This window comes from Saccopteryx bilineata, chromosome 6 (assembly GCF_036850765.1).
Source record: "Saccopteryx bilineata isolate mSacBil1 chromosome 6, mSacBil1_pri_phased_curated, whole genome shotgun sequence".
In the NCBI taxonomy this organism is placed as follows: Eukaryota; Metazoa; Chordata; class Mammalia; order Chiroptera; family Emballonuridae; genus Saccopteryx; species Saccopteryx bilineata.
The window spans coordinates 122,104,373-122,125,362 of record NC_089495.1 but is presented as its reverse complement, the minus strand read 5'-3'; the positions used below and the strand labels follow the sequence as shown (position 1 = coordinate 122,125,362).

Sequence of the window (20,990 nt, the reverse complement as noted above, 5' to 3'; positions counted from 1 at the left end):
TATAAAAAAATGGCATGAAAATGCTAGTTTAGCATGGGGAAGTCAAATTCACATCGATCAAGAAATCAACACACACTTTTTTTTTTTTTTTTGTATTTTTCTGAAGCTGGAAACGGGGAGAGAAAGTCAGACAGACTCCCGCATGCGCCCGACCGGGATCCACCCGGCACGCCCACCAGGGGCGATGCTCTGCCCCTCCGGGGCGTCGCTGTGCCGCGACCAGAGCCACTCTAGCGCCTGAGGCAGAGGCCAAGGAGCCATCCCCAGTGCCCGGGCCATCTTTGCTCCAATGGAGCCTTGGCTGCGGGAGGGGAAGAGAGAGACAGAGAGGAAGGAGGGGGGAGGGGTGGAGAAGCAAATGGGCGCTTCTCCTATGTGCCCTGGCCGGGAATCGAACCCGGGTCCCCCGCACGCCAGGCCGACGCTCTACCGCTGAGCCAACCAGCCAGGGCTGAAATCAACACACTCTTAGTAGATTTAGAAAATGTGCTGCTCAGGGAAGAATTACTAACTGTAAAGATACAGTTTAACCTGACCAGGTGGTGGTGCAGTGGAGCAGTGGGTAGAGTGTCAGACTGGGACATGGAGGACCCAGGTTCGAAACCCTGTGCTGGCTTGAGTGTGGGCTCACCTGGTTTGAGCAAGGCTCACCAGCTTGAGCCCAAGGTTGCTGCCTTGAGCAAGGGGTCACTCGGTCTGCTGTAGCCCCCCCCCCCTCAAGGCACATATGAGAAAGTAATCAATGAACAACTAAGGTGCCGCAACGAAGAACGGCTTCTCATCTCTCTCCCTTCCTGCCTGTCTGTCCCTATCTATCCCTCTCTTGGTCTCTCTGTCACACACACAAAAATACAGTTTAAACTTCATTTTGACTGAAGTCACAGCTCAAAATGAGACTCTTACTTCTTGGAATAGTGTCTGGCATTATAATCTTAGTTTGGACGTTGCAGCTTCAAGCTGATGTTTTTAACATGCAAAATGCAGGCCCTGGCCGGTTGGCTCAGTGGTAGAGCGTCGGCCTGGCGTGCAGAAGTCCGGGTTCGATTCCTGGCCAGGGCACACAGGAGAGGCGCCCATCTGCTTCTCCACCCCTCCCCCTCTCCTTCCTCTCTGCCTCTCTCTTCCCCTCCCGCAGCCAAGGCTCAATTGGAGCAGAAGTTGGCCTGGGCGCTGGGGACGGCTCCATGGCCTCTGCCTCAGGCACTAGAGTGGCTCTGGTCGCAACAGAGCGATGCCCCGGATGGGCAGAGAATTGCCCCCTGGTGGGCGTGCAGGATGGATCCCGGTCGGGCGCATGCGGGAGTCTGTCTGACTGCCTCCCCGTTTCCAGCTTCAGAAAAATACGAGAAAAAACAAAACAAAAAACAAACAAAAAAAACCATGCAAAATGCAGTTACAACTTTTATCAGCTTCTAACCTGTGTGGCATTGCTGATGGTCTGCAAATCCTTTAAACAAATGTTAGAAAAACAAAAAGGGGAAGGATCCCCAGCAACTCAATTGTATAAAGCATTGTTTACTCTTAATTTTTTGAATTATCCACCTTCTTTGCCCTCCACAGCCGTGGATCAACATTACTTCTTCCTTATCTTTGGTTTCAGAACATCTACTCATATGGTGGCAGGATCTGGTGACCAATCTTTGGGCAATGGGACAATTGTTAACCTGGGGATGGAGTTTTGCTTGTATCTCACCTTCTACAGGAGAAGCCCCACTTTGGGTACCCTCTATGACCTGGAACTCCCAAACATGCAGATGGAGGGACTAACCCTCCAGACCACCTATCTGGCAGGACAGATGCAAACAACGAAGAAGGCACCTCTCCAACCTGGAGCAGATAAAACATCTGTGCCAAAAAAGCAGAGAAATAATTGCAGCAGAAAACTTTGGTGACAGCCCCTAATATGATGGTTGCAGTTTTTGCTCTTCTTGCAGTAGCTTTCTCATGTTCTTGCAACAAACCCTCCAACAATTAATACAGAAGGAGGCTGCAAAAACTGTTTACATGGCTATACAAAAACATAAAGGGGGATATGTAGGAAAATGGCTGGGAATTAGACTGTTGTCCTGAGACAAGTCTTGGTGTGGACTTTGGAATGCCAAGTCCTGCGTGCGTGCGTGCGTGCGTGTGTGTCGGGGTTGGGGTACAGCTTCTCAGGCAAGCACTGATAAGATTGTTTAAAGGAAGCAGCTGATCCCTATAGCCTTTTCCTGCATACCTGAAAGCTATTAGTTAATCATCTTTCTCTGCACTTGAATTCTAGGTTAATTTGACTCAGGCTCTGCTAGTTTGCTTGATGAGCAAAGACACCAATAAATACGATGAGGCTGCAGAGATCTGGGCTCTCAGTCCTAGAGGCTGGGAGTCCCCTGTACCCATCCTTTCTCTATTATGTGTCTTTTTTTTTTTTTTTTTTTTCTGAAGCTGGAAACGGGGAGAGACAGTCAGACAGACTCCCGCATGCGCCCGACCGGGATCCACCCAGCATGCCCACCAGGGGTGTCGCTCTGCCACGACCAGAGCCACTCTAGCGCCTGGGGCGGAGGCCAAGGAGCCATTCCCAGCGCCTGGGCCATCTTTGCTCCAATGGAGCCTTGGCTGCGGGAGGGGAAGAGAGAGAGAGGAAGGAGGGGGTGGGGGGTGGAGAAGCAAATGGGCGCTTCTCCTATGTGCCCTGGCCGGGAATCGAACCCGGGTCCCCCGCACGCCAGGCCGACGCTCTACTGCTGAGCCAACCGGCCAGGGCCTCTATGCTGTGTCTTGTGTGTGTTTTTTCTTAAGTCCAGCAATGCCTTCCTTTCATGTACCCCCATTGCTGAGCTGGTTGCAGCATCTTCCCCTCTCCATCTCTAAAAGAAAAAAGAATTAAGCCCTGGCCGGATAACTTGGTTGGTTGGAATGTTGTTCTGGAGTGCACAGTTTTGCTGGTTTGATTCCTGGGTCAGAGCACATACAGGAGCAGCTTGATGTTCCTGTCTCTCTCCCTCTTTCAAAAAAATATTATCTTTTGATTGATTTTAGAGAGAGAAGGACAGAGAAACAGGGATCTCTTCCTGTTTGTGCCCTGACTGGGGACTGAACTCAACCTTTGCGTGTTAGAATGATGCTTAACCAACTGAGCTATCCAGCAAGGGCCCACCTCTCTCCTTTTCTACTCTATTCAGAAGGAGACAGTGAGGAGCCACTGAGCCATTTCACCCGCAGGTGTTGTGGGGTACCAAAGGCTACAGAATTAATATTAATGTTTTGGGAGGCTTGGAGAACATTTTATTAATTTGGATTAAGGTGTGCAGAGAAATTGTGAGAATAGTCTCTGTACTGTGTGATTGGCATAACCAGGATGGCCCTTGGCATTGTATTGTAAATGCAAGGGGAGGAAAACATGGATTCCCAGACATTCCACCACACCTGTGGGGAAAGGGGTGAATGGCTAGCCAGGTGCTGGAAGAGAAAAGCCAAAATAAACCTTTTCTTATAGCAATGAGTCATTTGCAGGCATTTGTCCCCACTGAAACTACCTCTCCTATGTAAATGTGTGTGTGACTCTGGACAGAGAGATAGCAGATAAACACTAGATAATATAGGAATGCCTTTAATATGTAAAGAGACATCTTTCTACCATTGTGTTGGCTTGTAAACTTTGTTTTCCCCAAAATAATGTATAGCTTGCAAATTGAATGTGATCCTATCATGTTAAAGGACATATGACTATAACCAATAGTGGTAAGGGGCTCCTAATTGCAATTTTTGCTTCTGTACCTCCCACTTACAAAACTATAAAAACTAAGTAGAACAAAGGGCCGGCGCGCTCTCCCTCGGATTTCTGTCGGAGCTGCCGCCGCTTGGCCAAGCTAAACAATAAAGCTTTGGTGTGTAAACTATGGACCTTATTTCTGTCCTTCATGTTTTGGGTCCCTCCGAATTTGGATTAACAGACAGCATGGCCTGTGGTGGTACAGTGGGTAGAGCGTTGACCTGGAATACTGAGGTCGTGGGTTTGAAACCCTGGGCTTGCCTGGTTAAGGCACATACAACAAGCAACCAATGAACTAGAGTGAAGCAACTATGAGTTGGCACTTATTTCCCCTAACCTTGTCTTCTCTTTCTGTAAAATCAATAAAAAAAATTTAAAATAAAGATAGAGGAGACAGGACTTGGTAAAATGTGTCCAAGCTTTTCCTCTTCAGGTCACAAACTGTGGATTGTGGCCAAGCACAGACCTGGGGGGAGCAGAAAGGCAGTGAAGATCTTCAGGATCAGGCTTTAAAACTGGAAGAGGCTTTAGCTTATCCAGGCCAAACTCCTTTTAAAATCCCAGAGATGGTGAACATTTTTCCCAAAATCACAAAGGAAGTTGTAGCGAAGTCAAACACAAACTCAGGTCTCTACTACCCAGCCAAGAGCCCTTTGCTTTGCCTCTGCACTACTTTCTTTGGCCACAAAGGAACATTCATGGCGGGATCATGGAGAAGACGGGATATCCCTAAGGATGCTCACTCACTGTCAGCTGGACACGTGGAGGAGGAAGTCTAGAGTCGGGTCATGCAAATAAAATCAATCCTCTTGATAAGGTTTTCTTGTTGGAGCCTGGTTGAGCCTGAATCAACAAACAAGGTCCTGGGCGTGAGCAGCCCCTGCCAAGCTGGGAGAACTGAAGTGAGGGAGGGGGACTTATTCTAGGTCTATTTTCCTGCTTCATTAGTTCACAGGGTTTATTAACCTGCTGCAGGAAACATTTTTGTGTATAATTCAAACAAACAGTTTTTCTGTTCCCTTGGTATCGTGCTGGGACAAGCCTGGGCTGATGACAGCCAGTCTCCATCTACTGATGACCTCAAGGAAGGGCACCAGCAAAAAGGGTGTGTGAGGAACTCTGACCTTCAGGCCACAGATGCAGGCTAATGGGGCCCAGCCAGCTACTTAACCCCAGGGCTCACACTTCTGACACAGCAGGGAAAAGAGGACGGCAGGAGAGGTAGTAGAAGGGCTTCTGTTGCAAAGTAGCTCTATTTTCACAGAAGTTTTTGGCTCTGCCTAGCAATCCTTATCCTCCCTGGTCAGTCAAATGTCTGGCTTCCCTAACCCGAGCATTAATCTTCCTGCCTGAAGCAGGCTCAGCTGCATGTGTGGGGGCCCCTCAGACTTCACTGATTCTATGACCGAATCAGGTGCTCCCCTGATTCTCTGCACAGACGCCAAGACAGGTATTCCACCCAATATCGAATCAGTCCAAACCTGCAACCAGGCCAAGTCCTCAGCTTGGCCCTCCACTCCGCAGGCTACAACTCATTCTCTTACAAGGCCCTTTTTCCTAAGGTTCCAACCAGCAGGAGGCCCAAAAACCTGTGCTGGGGGCAGCCCTAAGGGCAAGGGTTGGGTCAGTGGGAGGAAGGGTTTAGGAGAACAGGTGAGCTCTTTGGAACTGTCTGGAAGTCAGAGAAGGACAAAGTGATCATATTGGTGGTATCCAGGATGGTCTTGATGGTATGGTGTTTTGTAGAAGTAGTCGGCAGTCAGCTGAGCCAACTTGGCCATGACAGACCCAAGCAGGGCTCAGACTTACCTTCCTGGGCCCCAAGTATCCTGGTGCCCAAGGAAAAACTTCAGGAGGACCTGCTCCTGGATTTTGCTCATGGGAAGGAACCCTGAGTCTTTGAAGGCCAAACTCCAAGGTCCCAGTGCCTGGCTGAGTCCCTTTGTGTAGAGCCTGGATGGCCTCTGGGCAGCACTTCACCTGGTGAAGCAGCTGGACATCCTACTCCTGGGCTAAGACAGTGGTCACTCACTGACTTCAGGGCTCAGATGCTTGTCACATACATGATCCTGGGGCTCAGACGCTAGTCACATACATGATTTCAGTGCACAGCTGCTTATCAGAACTGTTTGTGCCCTCCACAGTGAGGGCCTGCTGCGGGGCAGCCTCTGTGATGGCTGTTTCTCCTTCGGCCTGCCTGCCCTGCCTCTCCTTCTTCCGAAGGGCACAGAAGCTGCCACCCATGAAGAGGGCGGCTGAGATGAGGAAGAAGCTTGACATGTAGAAAACGTAGCTGAAATTGTTGCCGGTGTTGTCCAGGAGAAACCCTGAAGGACAGAGAGCAAGTTAGGCCACTGCTGAGGGCTACCAGCCTCCCACTAAATTGTGTGCTCTGTGAGAGCAGGGACTTTATTTTTATCTCTGGTTTATCCCCAGTACTAGGAATTGTGGCTGGCATCTAGTAGGCACTCAATAAATAGTTATAAGTGGAGAACGAAGAGAGGAAACACTAAACCTACTCTGGCCCAGGCAGAGAGAGTCCTCTGGCCGAAGAGCACATAAGGCCAGGTCTCTCTTATCCTGGTGGCAGAAAGCTGAGAAGACAAAGGCCAGTGGAGTCTGGAATATCTGTGTGGTCATGCCCTGTGGCCCCCTGACCTCATACCTCCTCCTGGAGAGCTCTCTCTACTTGCCCGCTTAGGGAAAACCCTTGGAAACTGCACACGTGGGGGAAGAATCCTGTTATCTTACTGTAATAACCTCAGCCACATGATGTCTGTCGACTGCTCCCCAGCACCAGAGACTTCACAAACCTCTATTGCTCTGGTTGTCACACCTCTCCTGTGGGGCTCTGCTTCCTTATCAGTGTTTCCCTCCCAGCACAAATCACCACTGTGACCACAAATACATCTCTGCTTTCATCCCCCACTCTTCCATCAGAAGGGACATCTTTGTATCCAGCCTTGTGTACCCAGTGACTGGCACAGGCCAATCAATGGTTATGGCATGTGTTATTTTCTGCATTTTGCAGATGACACTGTGGCTCAGAGAAGGTAAATGACTCGCTGGAATACTACAGGCTGGAAGTGGGAGAACCAGAATGTTAATACGAGCAAATCCATGTGGATTATTCACTCTGTGCCTCCTTCTTTGCTGAACTCTTTACTGTGTAACTTGTGACCCTCATAACGAACCTATCAGGTAGAGTCTATTATTCTCACTTATTCTGCTTGCTGAGAAAGCAGAAATACAGAGGAAGACAACAGACTCAGATAAATCTGGTATAGAACCCTTATTTTTAAACTGTTCATACTGAGTGCCAGCTGGTGAACAGGCTGTAGCCAGTCTCTTGGGGTGCTTGGAAAAACCACAGATCTCAAGTCCCTACCCCTGAGATGATGGATGGGGCCCAAATCTACCAGACTGTTCCCTTTGCCCCACCCCTTTAACCCTCCCTCACAAGCTACACCCTTGAACACCTGGTCCTCCCTCTGGTCCTTACCAGCCAGTGGGGGGGAGATGAGGATGGAGAAGCTCTCCAGGATGGTGCAGAGGCCTAGGGCCCTGGAGAACCGATCCATGGGGACAACATCCATGAGGACCTGGAAGAACAGGGCACCAACTATGCTCATGGACACGCTGTACACCAGGCAGTAACCCACCAGCACTCGGAAGCTGGCCGACACTGTGCACACCAGGTTGGTGAGCCCATTGAGCAGGACTGCTAGGCTGAAGAGGTACTTGCGGTAGCTGCTGAAGTCCCGCCGGCCAGCCACCAGCCCAGCCATGGGACGCAGGAAAATGTTGCTAAAGCCAATAATGGAGATAAGCAGGGCCGCTCTCTGCTCGTCCACCCCATGCCGCATGGCATATGGCACCAGAAAGACATGTGGCAGCGGGAAACCGACAATCATCCACGTGACACCCAGCGTGAACACTCGGTAGCCTGCATTGTGCCACAGGATGTCGAAGGCCAAGTGGCGCAGGATGGCCTGACCACATGCTGCCAGGCAGCCAGGCGCAGGTGTCTTGGTAGGTGAAGAAGGGCCTTCTTTGGTTTCAGGGGTCACATTGTGGGCCACGGGCCTCAGGATGGCTCCACAGACACAGCAGTGGAGGAATACTCCGCCGAAGACAAGGAAGGTGCCCCTCCAGCCCAGGTCCTCCAGGAGGTAGCGGGAGAGCAGAGGCCAGAGTGTAATGCCCAGGGAGACGCCCACCGAGGCCAGCGCATTGGCCAGCGCCCTTCGATGGGTGAAATAGAATCCCAGTACAGTGATGGTCGACTGGAAGCTGAAGCATAAGCCCAGGCCTGTGGTGGAAGAGGGAAGACCAGCTGCAGGTATTCTGGGGCCTCCCATTGCAGTGGGGGATCACAGCATCATGTTCCATGTCTGCTCTCTTCCCCTTCTAGCCCAGACCCACTTCCAGGTCCTCAGGATTTACGATGGAATCAGCTCGCCTTGCTATCTCCCTAGGAGCATACTGCCCTTCATTCAGAACTGCCCTCCCAAGGCTGTCAGAGGCACACCTGGCCCCTTGGCACAGCACCCATGTGATCTTTAAAAACTTAAGTCTCTCCCCTGCTTAACACCTTCCAGAGACTTCCCATCACACCTAGGAAAAAAAGCCAAAATATTTACTTTTCCTGGAAAGCTCTGCATGGTCTGGCTCCTGGCCACATCTCGGGTGCCATCTCAGGCTACTCTCCTGTCCCTCACCATGATGCAGCCACATCAGTTTCCTCTCTTCCGGACACCAACCTGCTCCCTACCTCAGGACATTTGCTGTTTTGGTTCCCTCTACCCGGAACATACTTTTCCTGAACTTACCTCTCCTGACTCAGCTCAGACGTCACCTCCTCACCCACTCTGTGCCTGCTCCTCAAAGGCTGAACCTTCTGGAGAGAAAGCTCACAACCACCCATGACCACTGGCCTCAGGCATGCCTTGGGTTGCCCAAGATGCCAATGTGGATCCCTCTTCTGTTTATTCCTTCTCCTCCTAGGTGGCCCCTGGGCTTTCTTCCTCTTTATACTCCACACCTCACCCCTCCTCACTCATGGCTGACAACCTGCCTTCCTGCCTGAGACAGTGGACAGTGTGTGCTCCCAGTGAAGGCCAGCCCTGAATCTCGTCCACTCAAAGGACATCCCTCCAGCAATATTTCTCTCTGTCCTGCATCATCCATTTTCTCCTCTTTTCTAGATCATTCACCTTCATTGTTATTTCTACCATTAAAAGAAAACAGAATCCTCTCTTGACCCCATATCCTCTTCTGGGTCCTGGCCCGTTTTTCTGCTCCCCTTACACTGAAGTTTCTTGAAAGTTTTGATTATCTCAGTTGTTTTCAATTTCCCTCCTCCTGTTCTCTGTTGAAACTGTTCCAATCAGACTTTCACCCCACCTCTGCTCTAGAATTGCTCTTACCGAGGCCACCAGCCTCTATATTGCCAAAGCCAAACAGTCTAATCTCCATTCAGTCTGACCAATCAGCAGCTGACACAGTACATCACTCCCTCTTCCTCTCAAACTTTCTTCATTTGCTTTCCTGAGAAACCCCACCCTCTCTTGGCTCTCCTACTTCTCTGTCACTTTTTCCTGCCTGGACCTCTAAACACTGGAGTGTCCTGGGGCTCAGTTCTCCCTTGTTTCCTTAGTGACAGCAAGTGATACCTCATCTCAAGATTTGAATACCAGCCATCTCATGATGTCCTAATTGCTCGCTGTAGCTCAGGGCTTCTTTCTGGATATGTCCAAATCCGAGTTTCGCCTCTTCCTGCAAACCTGCCCCTCCCCTCATTTCCCATGGTGGGTAGTGGCCACTTCATTTTTCCAGTGGCTCTGGGCAAAAAGGTCTGGTGTCCACCTTCTTGCTCTTGGGACATTAGGTCATCCTGAACTCTTCTCTGCACTTCATGTGCTTAGTTCCCTATAGTGTATTCTTAATACACCGGCTACCAGTGTAACGTTTTACAAATAGTGGTCAGATTATGTCACTCACTTGGATGCCTGATTATGATTATGTCATTCACTTCAAATGGCTTCCCCTCTCACTACAACTGAACCCCCATCCAGCCTCCAATGCTTGTGCACACCCCTCACCCCTCTATCCTCCTGGCCACTGCACTGCTCCTTGAAAACTCAAGGCCTTTGCACTTGCTCTTCCCCCACAGAGCTTAGGGGCAGACTCCTTCCATTAGGTCTCTGCCCAAACATCACTTTCCCTGCAAGGCCTTCTCTGCCCGCCTTTTTTTTTTTTTTTTTTTTTTTTTTAGTGACAGAGAAACAGAGAGGGGGACAGGTAGTGACAGACAGGTAGGAAGGGAGAGATGAGAAGCATCAATTCTTTGTTGCAATACCTTAGTTGTTCATTGATTGCTTTCTCATATGTGCCTTGACCAGGGGACTATAGCAGAGCAAGAGACCCCTTGCTCAAGCCAGCAACCTTGGGCTCAAGCCAGCGACCTTGGGCTTCAAGCCAGTGACCTTTGAGTTCAAGTCAGTGACCATGGGTCATCCCTATGATCCCATGCTCAAGCCGGCAACCCCACACTCAAGCCAATGAGCCCGCACTCAAGCTGGTGACCTTGAGAATTCGAACCTAGGCCCTTTGCATCCCAGTCTGGTGTTCTATCCACTGTGCCACCACCTGGTCAGGTTCTGCTTGCCTTCTTAAAAACAACAATCTCTTCCCCAACCCTTAGTATGGGTATTCTAGATATTCTATCTTTGTATTTGTTTAATCTCTACCCATCATCACTACCCTCAGCCAGGACACTATTACATCAGCTGTCCTGTTTTCACATGCTCTTGTCATAATCAGACATAACCCTTCTTATTTATCTTATCTCTTCATTGTCCTTCTCCCTCATGGACTCCCTCGCATAAGCAGCCCCAGAGATTAGTAGTTTTGCCTGCCCTGTTCACTTGCACCAGGCACTTTTTAGTAGGCGCCCAGTAATTCTCAAAATGGAATGACAATCACCTGTGAAGAATCCTGCGGCAAAGTAGAGCTGGGTAAGGGTGCGGCAGAAGGAGCTGGCCACCATGCCCAGGCTGGCCAGCACCCCCCCCAGCATCACTGTCACTCGGCAGCCAAAGCGTCCCACCAGGATGCTGCACAGGGGTCCTGTGGGGTGGAGGCAGGAGAGGCAGGGATGAGAAGCCAGCCAGAAGTGACAACTGGAATGAGGAGGTCTGGAGGGAGGAGGAGAGTGAGACTGGGAGGGGGTTCCAGTAGAAACTGGCCAGGAGGCTTAAAGGACATAAACTCTGGAGCCTGCAGTCCTGGATTCTGATGCCCACATTGCCACAGACTGGCCATGTGGCCTGAGCAAGGTGATCCCTCCGTCTCAGTTTCCTCCTCTTCAGAATGAGGGCTCTGACCAGGTGTAAGGTAAGGTGCTGCAAATGTTCAGTTTGACCCAGACAAAGATCCCCAGAGGTGCAGACCAAGCACCTTCACTGCACTGACCTGAGGCTGCTTCCAGGTGGGTGAAACAGGACTGGCTCGTGACCTAGGTGAACACTCTTCACTGGGGGTCTGTTTCTGAGGGTGGGGGTCCTGCATCTAAATCGTGGTGAGCACCCCCAGTCCCTGTTCCTTCCCCATCCTGAATGACTGGCCACAGCTCTCCCTCCATCCTCCCACTTGTCTAGGGTGGCAGTGGGGCCCTGGGCCACTCTGTAGCCCCTTGTACTGGCCTCTGGAGAAAACTGGGTGAAGTACCTCTCTCCTTCCCCATCACCTCCAGTCACTACCAGAGTCCAGCACTCTGATGTTTGGCTCCTGTTGGAGAGGGTCAAGTTTTCTTCCGCTCCATCCCCACCCTGAGTGGTTTTCTCTAGGCTCAGCCTCAGAGGAGTAGAAACAAGTCAGTCCTGGCTGGCTGCTCCTCAAGGCCTTGCAAGGTCCCATTCACCGAGTGCTCTGCCCATACATGTAATGGAGTTTCAGGGGAAGTGTGTATGTGCACAGTGTGTGTGTGTGTGTGTGTGTGTGTGTGTTTGCGGTGGAGATGGGATGCGTGGGTGTGAGGCAGTATAAGGTTGGGAGTGAAAGAGGAAGTGAGTACAGCTGTAGAGGGAGCGACAGGCTTTGGAGTGGAGGAGTGGATAGGACCACTGATCCACACATCTCTACTACCACCATATATTTTTTTTAATTTTTATTTTTATTTATTCATTTTAGAGAAAAGAGAGAGAGAGAGATAGAGAGAGAGAGAAGGGGGGAAGAGCAGGAAGTATCAACTCCCATATGTACCTTGACAGGGCAAGCCCAGGGTTTTGAACCGGCGACCTCAGTGTTCCAAGTTGGTGCTTTATCCACTGCGCCACCACAAGTCAGGCTCTACTACCACCATATTTTAACCTGACTTAAGGAAAGTTGATATTGGGGAAAGCCCTGAGTCATTGAGTTGGGAATCGGGCTGGGACATGTTCCAGCTTAGGCGAGATAGCTGAGGGTGCTGGGGTGGGGCGCTGGGAGGCAAGGCATTTCTTTGGCAGGGGTGCTCCTTCTGCCCTGATCTCACTCTGCAACCTTGGGCAGGCCCTGTACTTTGCACTTGCATGCTTTCCTCATCTGTAAAATGTGTGGGAGCAGGGGACACTTTGGATCAATGATACTATACAGTTTAAAATTTCCGTCATACTCGCTCTGGCTTGGTAGCTCAGTTGGTTAGAGTATTGTTCCAATATGCCAAGGCTGTAGGTGCAGTCTCCCATTGGGCATATACAAAAACCAATGAATAAATGCATAAATAAGTGGAACAACACACTGTTTCTCTCTCTCTCTCCCTCCCTCCCTCCCTCCCTCCCTCCCTCCCTCCCTCCCTTCCTCCTTTCCTCCCTCCCTTCCTCCTTTCCTCCCTCCCTTCCTCTTGCTCTCTAAAATCAATAAATAGCCTGACCCGTGGTAGCACAGTGGATAAAGTATCAACCTGGAAATGCTGAGGTCGCCAGTTCGAAACCCTGGGCTTGCCTGGTCAGGCACATATGGGAGTTGATGCTTCCAGCTCCTCCCCCCTTCTCTCTCTCTGTCTCTCTCCCTCCTCTCTCTAAAATAAATAAATAAATAAATAAATAAATAAAATCAATAAATAAATTTTAAAAAAATTAAAAAAAATTCAAGTGAGAAGAGGGGAGATAGATAGATTCCTGCATGCTCCCTAACTGAGATCCACCCAGTAAGCTCCATTTGGGGCCAATGCTTGAATCAACTGAGCTATGCTCAGAGCCTGGGGCTGACACTTGAGCCAACTGAGCCACTGGCTGCAGGAGGGAGAGGGATAGAAGGGGGAAATGGAGGGGGAGAGAAGCAGATGGTCGCTTCTCATGTGTGCCCTGACTGGAGATTGAACCCAGGGCATCCCTATCAATGTTCTATCCACTGAGCCAACTGGCCAGGGCCAAAATTTTTTTTAATAATAAAAATAAAACTTCTATCACACTCTGAATAAGCATGGGCTAAAAAGATGTGTATATATGAGACAAACCGATAGGAGTGCCAAGCTGATTGAGGTATTGAAGAGCCTGCTAGGGGGCAGTGAGTCTAAAGCTGGCTAGGGAATGGGGGTCCCCACTGGATGCCCTGCTCCCAGCCTCTGGCCTAGACCCTTCTCTGGCTGTGTGGAAGGAACCATGCAGGAAAGGAAACCTGTCTGGAAGTGAGATTCCCACTTCTGCACCAACTTGCAGGTAAAAAATGTCATGCAGTCTGAGCCAGGCCTGGCCTTTCCCCTTGCCTTGAGCCCAAGCCCTGGGTGATAGGTAGAGGTCATTTGAGCAAGGGTGGCACTTATTGCAGTGTGACCTCCCTCCTAGTTGGAGGGGAGGAACTGAAAGAACAAGCAGGCTACTGGTGCCAAGTGGAGGAAGTGGCAGGAGGTAGGCAGGGAGATGGGGTCAGCTAAAGCAAGCACACCTCACATGGGGAGACCCATCAGACCACTCCAGTCGACCAAGCCCCCCTAAAGGCCACTGTCTGTGTAATCTCCCTAGAGAGCAACCAGAACTGAGCCCAAGACTGCTGTGGAGAACCCTCCTGGGCAGCTCCTGACCTTCTCCTATGGCTGGGGTCAGGGTGAGCTGGTCACAATCCTGGAGGAGCCAAGAAGAAAATGAGGCAGACTGCCTTCCCTTCATCTCCCCAGCCCTTGCAACTCCCCCTCTGCTTCCTGGTGAGAGATGGGGCTCTTGCTCTGTCTTCATCTTGCTTCTGGTATCTTCAAAGAGTGCCCTTTCCCATTCTGAAGCCCCTGACAAACGTCTCCAAATACAAACCATTCACACCTGCTTACATTTCCCTAGTTCTCAACACTTGTCGAGTGTTATGTCATCTCTATGATCCCATGTGGGAGGTGGACAGGGTGCTGGGTGTTACCCCCATATTGCAGGGAAAGAAACTAAGGTTCAGAGTGATCTTGCAGCTGGACCCCTCCTGCATTCTGTGCTGGGCATAGCACTCCTACCATCTGGCTCCATCCTTCTTCAGTGGCCACTGAGATGACTGGCTTTGCATCTTAGGCATTTCCCTGCCTTTACCCTGCCTTTACCTCTCCAAGGGCCCAGCCCAGCCCAGCCCAACCCAACCCAGCCCAGCCCAGCCCAGAGGGATTCCAGCCCGAGGAGCAGGCCTTGCTGAAATCAGGTGAAGCCTTAGAAAATCACCTGGAAGACAAAGCCTGTGACCTCTGAGAAGGGCCCAAGAGGTCAGGAAGGTTGTGGGTTTTTCATATCCCTCCCGGGGCCCTCCTCAGGCTGCTTACCCCCTGCATGGAGCATGGCTGTCAGGATGGAGGGGAACCAGGAAGTCTCGCTGTTGTTGGCCTGGAACTCACGCTGTAGCTCAGTGAAGAAGATGCCGATGCATGTGGGAAAGCCCAGGGTGAGGCCCTGGGTCACCATGGAGGATAGCAGGACCACCCAGGCCCAGCAGCCCTCCGCGTGCTCCAGGGCCTGGGGCATCCTTTAATGGGAGCGCTGTCACAGCCTTGCTGCTTCTGCTACCAGTTCCTGGGCTGCCTGGGGAGGGGACAGAATGAAGCTTCCAGCCCTCCCCCGGCTCACCTGCCACCTTTCCCGGGCAGCTGAAACCGTCCCTTCCTCTTGCCTCAGCACCAGGTATCAGAGGCGCACCACTCTGGGAGGTGGCCAGAGGCCCATGAGCTGGCCTTGGCATCTCCTTTCACCCACTTGCCAGAGCCGGCCTGACAGGAAGGTCAGTCAGGTGAAGGGGCAGTGGGACAGGACAAGTGCATGGAGTTCTTTCTAGTCTAACATCACTTGGTGGTCAGTAGGTAGAACTTTCTGGCCCGGTCTTGGGTCCTACACACAGCAAGCACTCAGTTTATAGAATGGAGGTTTCTAGGGCCAGTGCATTCCCACTGACCCCAAACACGCACACAGACACACATACACACATTTTCATTCATAACCAAACCGCCTGCACCCAAACACAGACTTTTTGTTGTTGTTGTTGTTTGTTTTTTTACAGAGACAGAGCGAGAGTCAGAGAGAGGGATAGATAGGGACAGACAGACAGGAACGGAGAGAGATGAGAAGCATCAATCATCAGTTTTTCATTGTGGCACTTCAGTGATTGCTTTCTCATATGTGCCTTGACCGGGGCCTTCAGCAGACCTTGGGTCCAAGCTGGTGAGCTTTGCTCAAGCCAGATGAGCCCGCACTCAAGCTGGCAACCCTGGGGGTCTCGAACCTGGGTCCTCTGCATCCCAGTTCGATGCTCTATCCACTGCGCCACGACCTGGTCAGGCCAAACACAGACTTTTGTAATGCCACATTAACAGCAAAATTCAATCAGTGCTGTTGTAAAGGCCAAGGAGAGTAAGCTGGTGCTGGATGCAGCAAAGGAGTGTACAGAGCAGCTTAAGAAGGGCAGCAAACAAGCAGCTTTCTGGGGGAGTCCTCTGAAAGCACCCTACAATGCTCCTTTTACAGAGTCATGGCCAGGAGTCAACCATTCTGAATAATGCAAGGGCTTCTCTGAGCACCCCCCACATACAATACACACACAAATACATTCATAGTCACACATGAACACACATCAAGACACCTCCCCCCCACATACACGTGTAGACACACACTCAACTAGACAGTTCAGGCAAGCCCAGAGGCATACAGGTGCACAGAGATACACGCTGCAGACATATAGACAGACACACACACTGTCCTGTCTTTGGCTCAGTCCTCTCTCAGTTCCTTTCTACCACCAGGCCACTCCACCTCATCACAGAAGCTTTAACCAGACCTTGAAGCCCCAAGTGCCCCTCCCCAAATGCAGAATCTTTTTCCAGACCCCTTTCTCCATCCTGGCTCTCTGTCACCTGTGCTCAGGGCTCCAGCTTCCGCAGACAACGGGAGCAACTTTCCACCTCCAAGAAACCAAGGGTACCATGAGCTATTGTTCCCACAGCCTCCCTCCTTTTAGGTCCAGGTCCAGGGAAGATCTCAGGAAACTCTCAGAAATATGAAACCCAGCAGCCCACACCTTTCCCCTAAGCCCAGGAGCTTTCAAATAGCACCTAAGCAGCTAGATCCACCCTGAAATGATTCCTTAACATGCTCCAGTCCCTTCTTAGGTTATAGCCCTGCCAAAGTGAGTGTCTCATTCATCCCAGCCTCAAGGTAGGGTGTGTGTGTGTGTGTGTGTGTGTGTGTGTGTGTGTGTGTGAGAGAGAGAGAGAGAGAGAGAGAGAGAGAGAGAGATCTTGAGCCCTGTGTGGGTTGCTGCATGTGACATGGGCCCTGGAGATCCCCTCAGCGCCAATTCTCTTGGCCCAGCTCCAGGCTCGGGCAAATCGCAGATACGGCATATCCAGCACACTGGCTCTTGCCACTTCCAGGATTTCTGTTCCCTCAGCAAATGAAAAGGCCACCAATGCCACCTGATCCTCTCTATGGTGAACTGAATGTCAAGTCTCCACACCCTTTTCTGTAGCTCACCCCTCCTCCCTGACACATCCTGGCCTCTCAACCTTCTGAGACCTGCCACTTGCCTGTCTTCCTCCCAGAAAGGCCACCAGCCTTCCTCTGCTGCCCTCACTTCCTCTTGCTCTTAACTCCACTGCTGCCCTACCCCTGGCTCTCCCAAGCTTCAGCACCCTGATGGTTTCCCTTCAGAGCAACATACTGTCACTGACCAAGAGGTGGCAAAGAGGAGGGGAGACTGGAGAAGAGATGTGGGGTTCTCTCCCTGGCTCTTGTCCCTCTTGTTCATACTGGTCCTGCCCCTCTGTGGAGAGCTCTCTTTATTGCCTTTCTCAGCAGTTACTTCTCTGGGCAGTACCTTTGGGGACTTTGTCCAGGATTCTGACCTTCACTCTGGACCCACTTTCCCTCCTGAAACTTTGGATGGGGCTGGCTCTTCACAGCTTCTCCTACCTGGAGCCTCATGGGACAATCAGAGCCTAGGAAACCACTAAGCACCTTTGCCCTCTCGTCACTTGCAGTATCCCAGGTCTGGGGACCCCTGGCGTCCTTCTGGAAACTCCCCTACAGACCCAGTCTTTTTGGAGAGGAGAGGACCATCCCTTCCCACAACCCAGCAACTTCCAGGCCACACACAGAGCTTTTATGTCCAGTTGATCTTTCAGCCCCTTCCCCCCACTAGCTACCCCCCCTCCACTAGCTACCCCTCCCCCCCCAAACTTGGCTACAGTGGTGGTTCCTCTGAAATCCTTAGCCAGAGAAAAATCTGATTGGTCCTTCAAGATTCAGCCCTGGCAGTACTCCTAGGAAGCTACCCAGACACCCATCCTTCCTTTCCCTTTTTTCTCTCCTTAATGGTTTTCACACCACATTGGAGTAGTTCAATCCTTTATTTATCTTGTCCCCCGTCCCTACTCCCCCCTCTTCTACACTATAAGTAAGGACCTTTTCACATACTCCCACCCAGCCTCTGGCAGAACACAAAAAATAATATTAATGTGACCTACCTGTGTTTCCCAAAAGGCAGGCAAGCCCAGGACCAAGGGTGATCCTGTTCCCTGGCAGGCAGGTCCATTCTAGAAGACTTGAGCAGAGCAGAGAAGAGGTGTGGTCGGGGGCTTCAGTTTTGCCCTTGTCCCAGTAGGGAAGTAGTCTTTCCTTTGTACTGGGAACCATGAGTCTCGATTGCTGCCTGGTGTGTGGTTGGGGCAAGGAGGGAGATGTGGCTGGAGACACCTCACTCTCACTTCCTGGGACTGGAGGTGAGCCGATTTCCACAGGAGCTGCCCCCCTCAGTCCTCAAGGACACCCCCCCCCCCCCGTGCCTACCTAGAGTGAGACCATCTTCATGCTCAAGTGACAATGCTAAGATGACATTTCTTGTCCTATCATCACACAGCCCCTCAGGCTGTTTTTAGGGCTTCCCATCTGATGACAGAAGAGTTGCTAGGCCCTCAGAATCATTTTCCTGCCCTTCTGAGTTTGTAAGAATGGTCAAAAGGGTGAACAGATGCTCTCATGTGAGGGTTTGGGGTTACCCGGATGGTGTGCAGAGAGGCCTCCTCCTCTCTCTTCCTCTTCCCTGAAAGGAGGAGCCGCAAGCTCCAGTGCAGCAAAAGGATGGGCAGCCCCAGGCAGACCCTGAGACACTCTCCCTCATCAGCCTACATACATACATATCAGGCAGGAACCTGGCCTTGGAGCCCGGGACACAGAACAGGTGGCAGCAGGGCTCCCCACTGGGGCAGGAGAGCTGAAAGCAGGAGAGCTGCAAGAGCCAGCTTGTACTTAGGTTAGGGGCTGACAAACCCTCAAACCCCTGCACCTGGCAGGGGCCCGGGAAGGAAGGCAGTAGTTCTACAGGTTGGTGAGCCAGGGCAAGTCACCCTCTCCCCTCTCGGCCCCTGCACGTGCCTCACATTTTCCACAGGGGCCGGTTGACCACGGCCAGGAAGGGGGATGGGATAGGCAACAGAAATTCATGACCTCTTGTCACCCTGGGTCGTGTCCCTGCCGTCCGGGATCTAGTTTCCACTCGGCCTCCCACCCTCCTCTGGACGGATCTCCTCTGGGTGGGGCTTTGGGACGTCCAGGCAGCGCCCGCGTTCGGATTTCAGGCCTGGCCTTGGGTGGTGCTCGTCCCCTCACTCCCCAGGCTTTGGAGAGGCACCCTCAGGCGCGGGGGTCCCCAACCATTCGGGGCTGGGGCAGCCCAGGACATGGGACAAAAAGATTTTTCCAGATCCTCACTCCTGAGAGGCGGGAGGGGCCCAGGAGGCCCAGAGCGGGTCGGGTCTGCCACGCTCTGACGGGGACCCCGGTGATAGGACGCCTTGGGGGCCGTGGGGGAACCGAGGAGCCCGCTTACCGGCTCGCACGGGCCCAGCGTACTGGCAGCTTCACTCCCGCCGAGCGCGGCTTCCTGCGACCCGGCCCTCCTGCGGTGGAGGTGCAGGACGCCGGGGCGGGCTGCGGGAACCGGCCTGGCACTGCGGCCGGGGAAGGGCGGGCCGCAGGGCGCCGGTGGGTGGGACCACCTCTGAGCAGCCTGGGAGTGTGGGGAAGGAGGCCTTGCCTCGAGGTGGGAAGGCGTGGCGGGGCGTGCCCAGGGCCAGCACCCCTTATGTCAGCCCGGTCCCCTCCTCTGAATGGCTTGTACCGTCCAGTGGCCAGGCCCAAGGCCGGCTCGGCGGGTTCATTTGCATTTAATTAGCATATTATTTGCATAGACCATATGCTCACTCTCCAAAGTCCCAGGTTCCAGGGCTCCAGGAGTGGGAGGGAGAAAGTGTGTGCTTCAGAGACTCCGTTTGCCAGAGGGAATGGGGTAAGAAGCCAGGGTGGAAGATCCTTTCTTTGGAGTCTTTAGCTGCACAGGTCCTTCCAATGAAAGCCTAGAGCTTTGAGGGCCACACCCAGGGGAACCCAGGCAGAACAGAAGGGGAGACACCTCAGTCCTGGGAGATGGTCAGAAGCTGCCCACCTCTTCTCAATGCACCCCCTGGAAACCACAGGTGCCTCCACCTTCCCCAACCTGCTAGCCTTGATATGTATTGTTTAAAATGTATTCAGTGACTACAGAGTTGCAGTAATTAGGACAGTGCGGTACTAGCATAAGGATAGACATGTAGATCAATGCGAGAGAATTGGAAATACCCTTCCATTTTGATTTTTCACAAGAGTGCTGGGACAATCTAATGTGGAAAAAATAGTCTTTTCAGCAATGGTGCTGATCAACTGGATAACCACATGTGAAAGAATGAGGTTGGACTTTTATATTACACCATTTAAAGGGGGGGAAAAAGGCCTGACTTGGGGTGGCACAGTGGATAAAGTGTCAACCTGGAATGCTGAGGTCGCCTGTTGGAAACCCTGGACTTGCCTGGTCAAGGCACATATGAGAAGAGAGGAGCAACAATGAATTGATGCTTCCTCCCCACCCGACCCCTGCCACCTCTCTCTCTCTTTCTCCCTCCTCTCTCTTAAAATCAATAAATAAAAGAATCATAGATGGAAATGTGAGAACCAGAACCATAAAACTCTTAGAAGAAAACATAGGAGTAAATTTTCATGACCTTGGATTATTTTATTATTATTATTTTTTATTTATTGATTTTTAGAGAGAGGAGAAATACAGAGAAAGAGAGAGAGAAAGAAGAGGAAGAGCAGGAAGCATCAACTCATTGTAGTTGCTTCCTATATGTGCCTTGACCAGGCAAACCCAGGGTTTCAAATTGGTGACCTTGGTTTCAGGTTGACGCTTTATCCACACCACAGGTCAGGTGTGACCTTGGATTATTAAAGGGATTCTTAGATATGTCACAAAAGCACAAGCGACAAAGGAAAAAACACATAAATTGGACATCATTAAAATAAATTCTTGTGCACCAAAGGACACCATCAAGAAAGTGAAAAGATAACTCAGAATGAAAGAAAAGATTTGCAAATCATACATCTGATAAAGGACTTGTATTGGGAACTCTTACAACTCAACAATAAAAGACAACTCCATTAAAAATGGGCAAAGGATCTAAGTAGACATTTCTGCAAAGAAAATACACAATTAGCCAGCATGAAAATATGCTCATTATTACTTATCAGGGAAATTATATAGGAGACACTTGTGTTAAGTTGTAAGGCATATCTTAGACATAATCGTCTCTGTGCTTGTGATTCATTTGTTTGCCAACTATTTCAGTATGGGGTTGGCTCTGACATGGGAGGTTGTTCAGTTTAACTTGAAGGTCTCTGGATAATAACATTGGGAGGAGGGAATGGGATCT

At 51.2% G+C, this 20,990-nt stretch overlaps 1 protein-coding gene across 2 annotated transcripts; it reads right to left on the bottom strand.

The window, feature by feature from the left end:
- Positions 1 to 1,323: 1,323 nt before the first annotated feature.
- On the bottom strand, positions 1,324 to 19,279 carry SLC16A5 (solute carrier family 16 member 5). 2 transcript variants are annotated; one of them, XM_066234610.1, is made up of 7 exons: positions 19,076 to 19,279; positions 17,715 to 17,899; positions 14,526 to 14,781; positions 10,742 to 10,885; positions 7,257 to 8,066; positions 2,747 to 6,081; positions 1,324 to 2,384 (listed from the first exon to the last, which is right to left on the bottom strand). In XM_066234610.1, exons 3-6 carry the CDS (start codon positions 14,722 to 14,724, stop codon positions 5,831 to 5,833), a joined length of 1,404 nt encoding a protein of 467 aa, XP_066090707.1. In that variant the 5' UTR covers positions 14,725 to 14,781; positions 17,715 to 17,899; positions 19,076 to 19,279; the 3' UTR covers positions 1,324 to 2,384; positions 2,747 to 5,830. The 2 variants fall into 2 exon arrangements, with proteins under 2 accessions (XP_066090707.1, XP_066090706.1); XM_066234609.1 differs by having other exon boundaries at positions 17,715 to 17,791.
- Between the last annotated feature and the right edge of the window lie 1,711 nt (positions 19,280 to 20,990).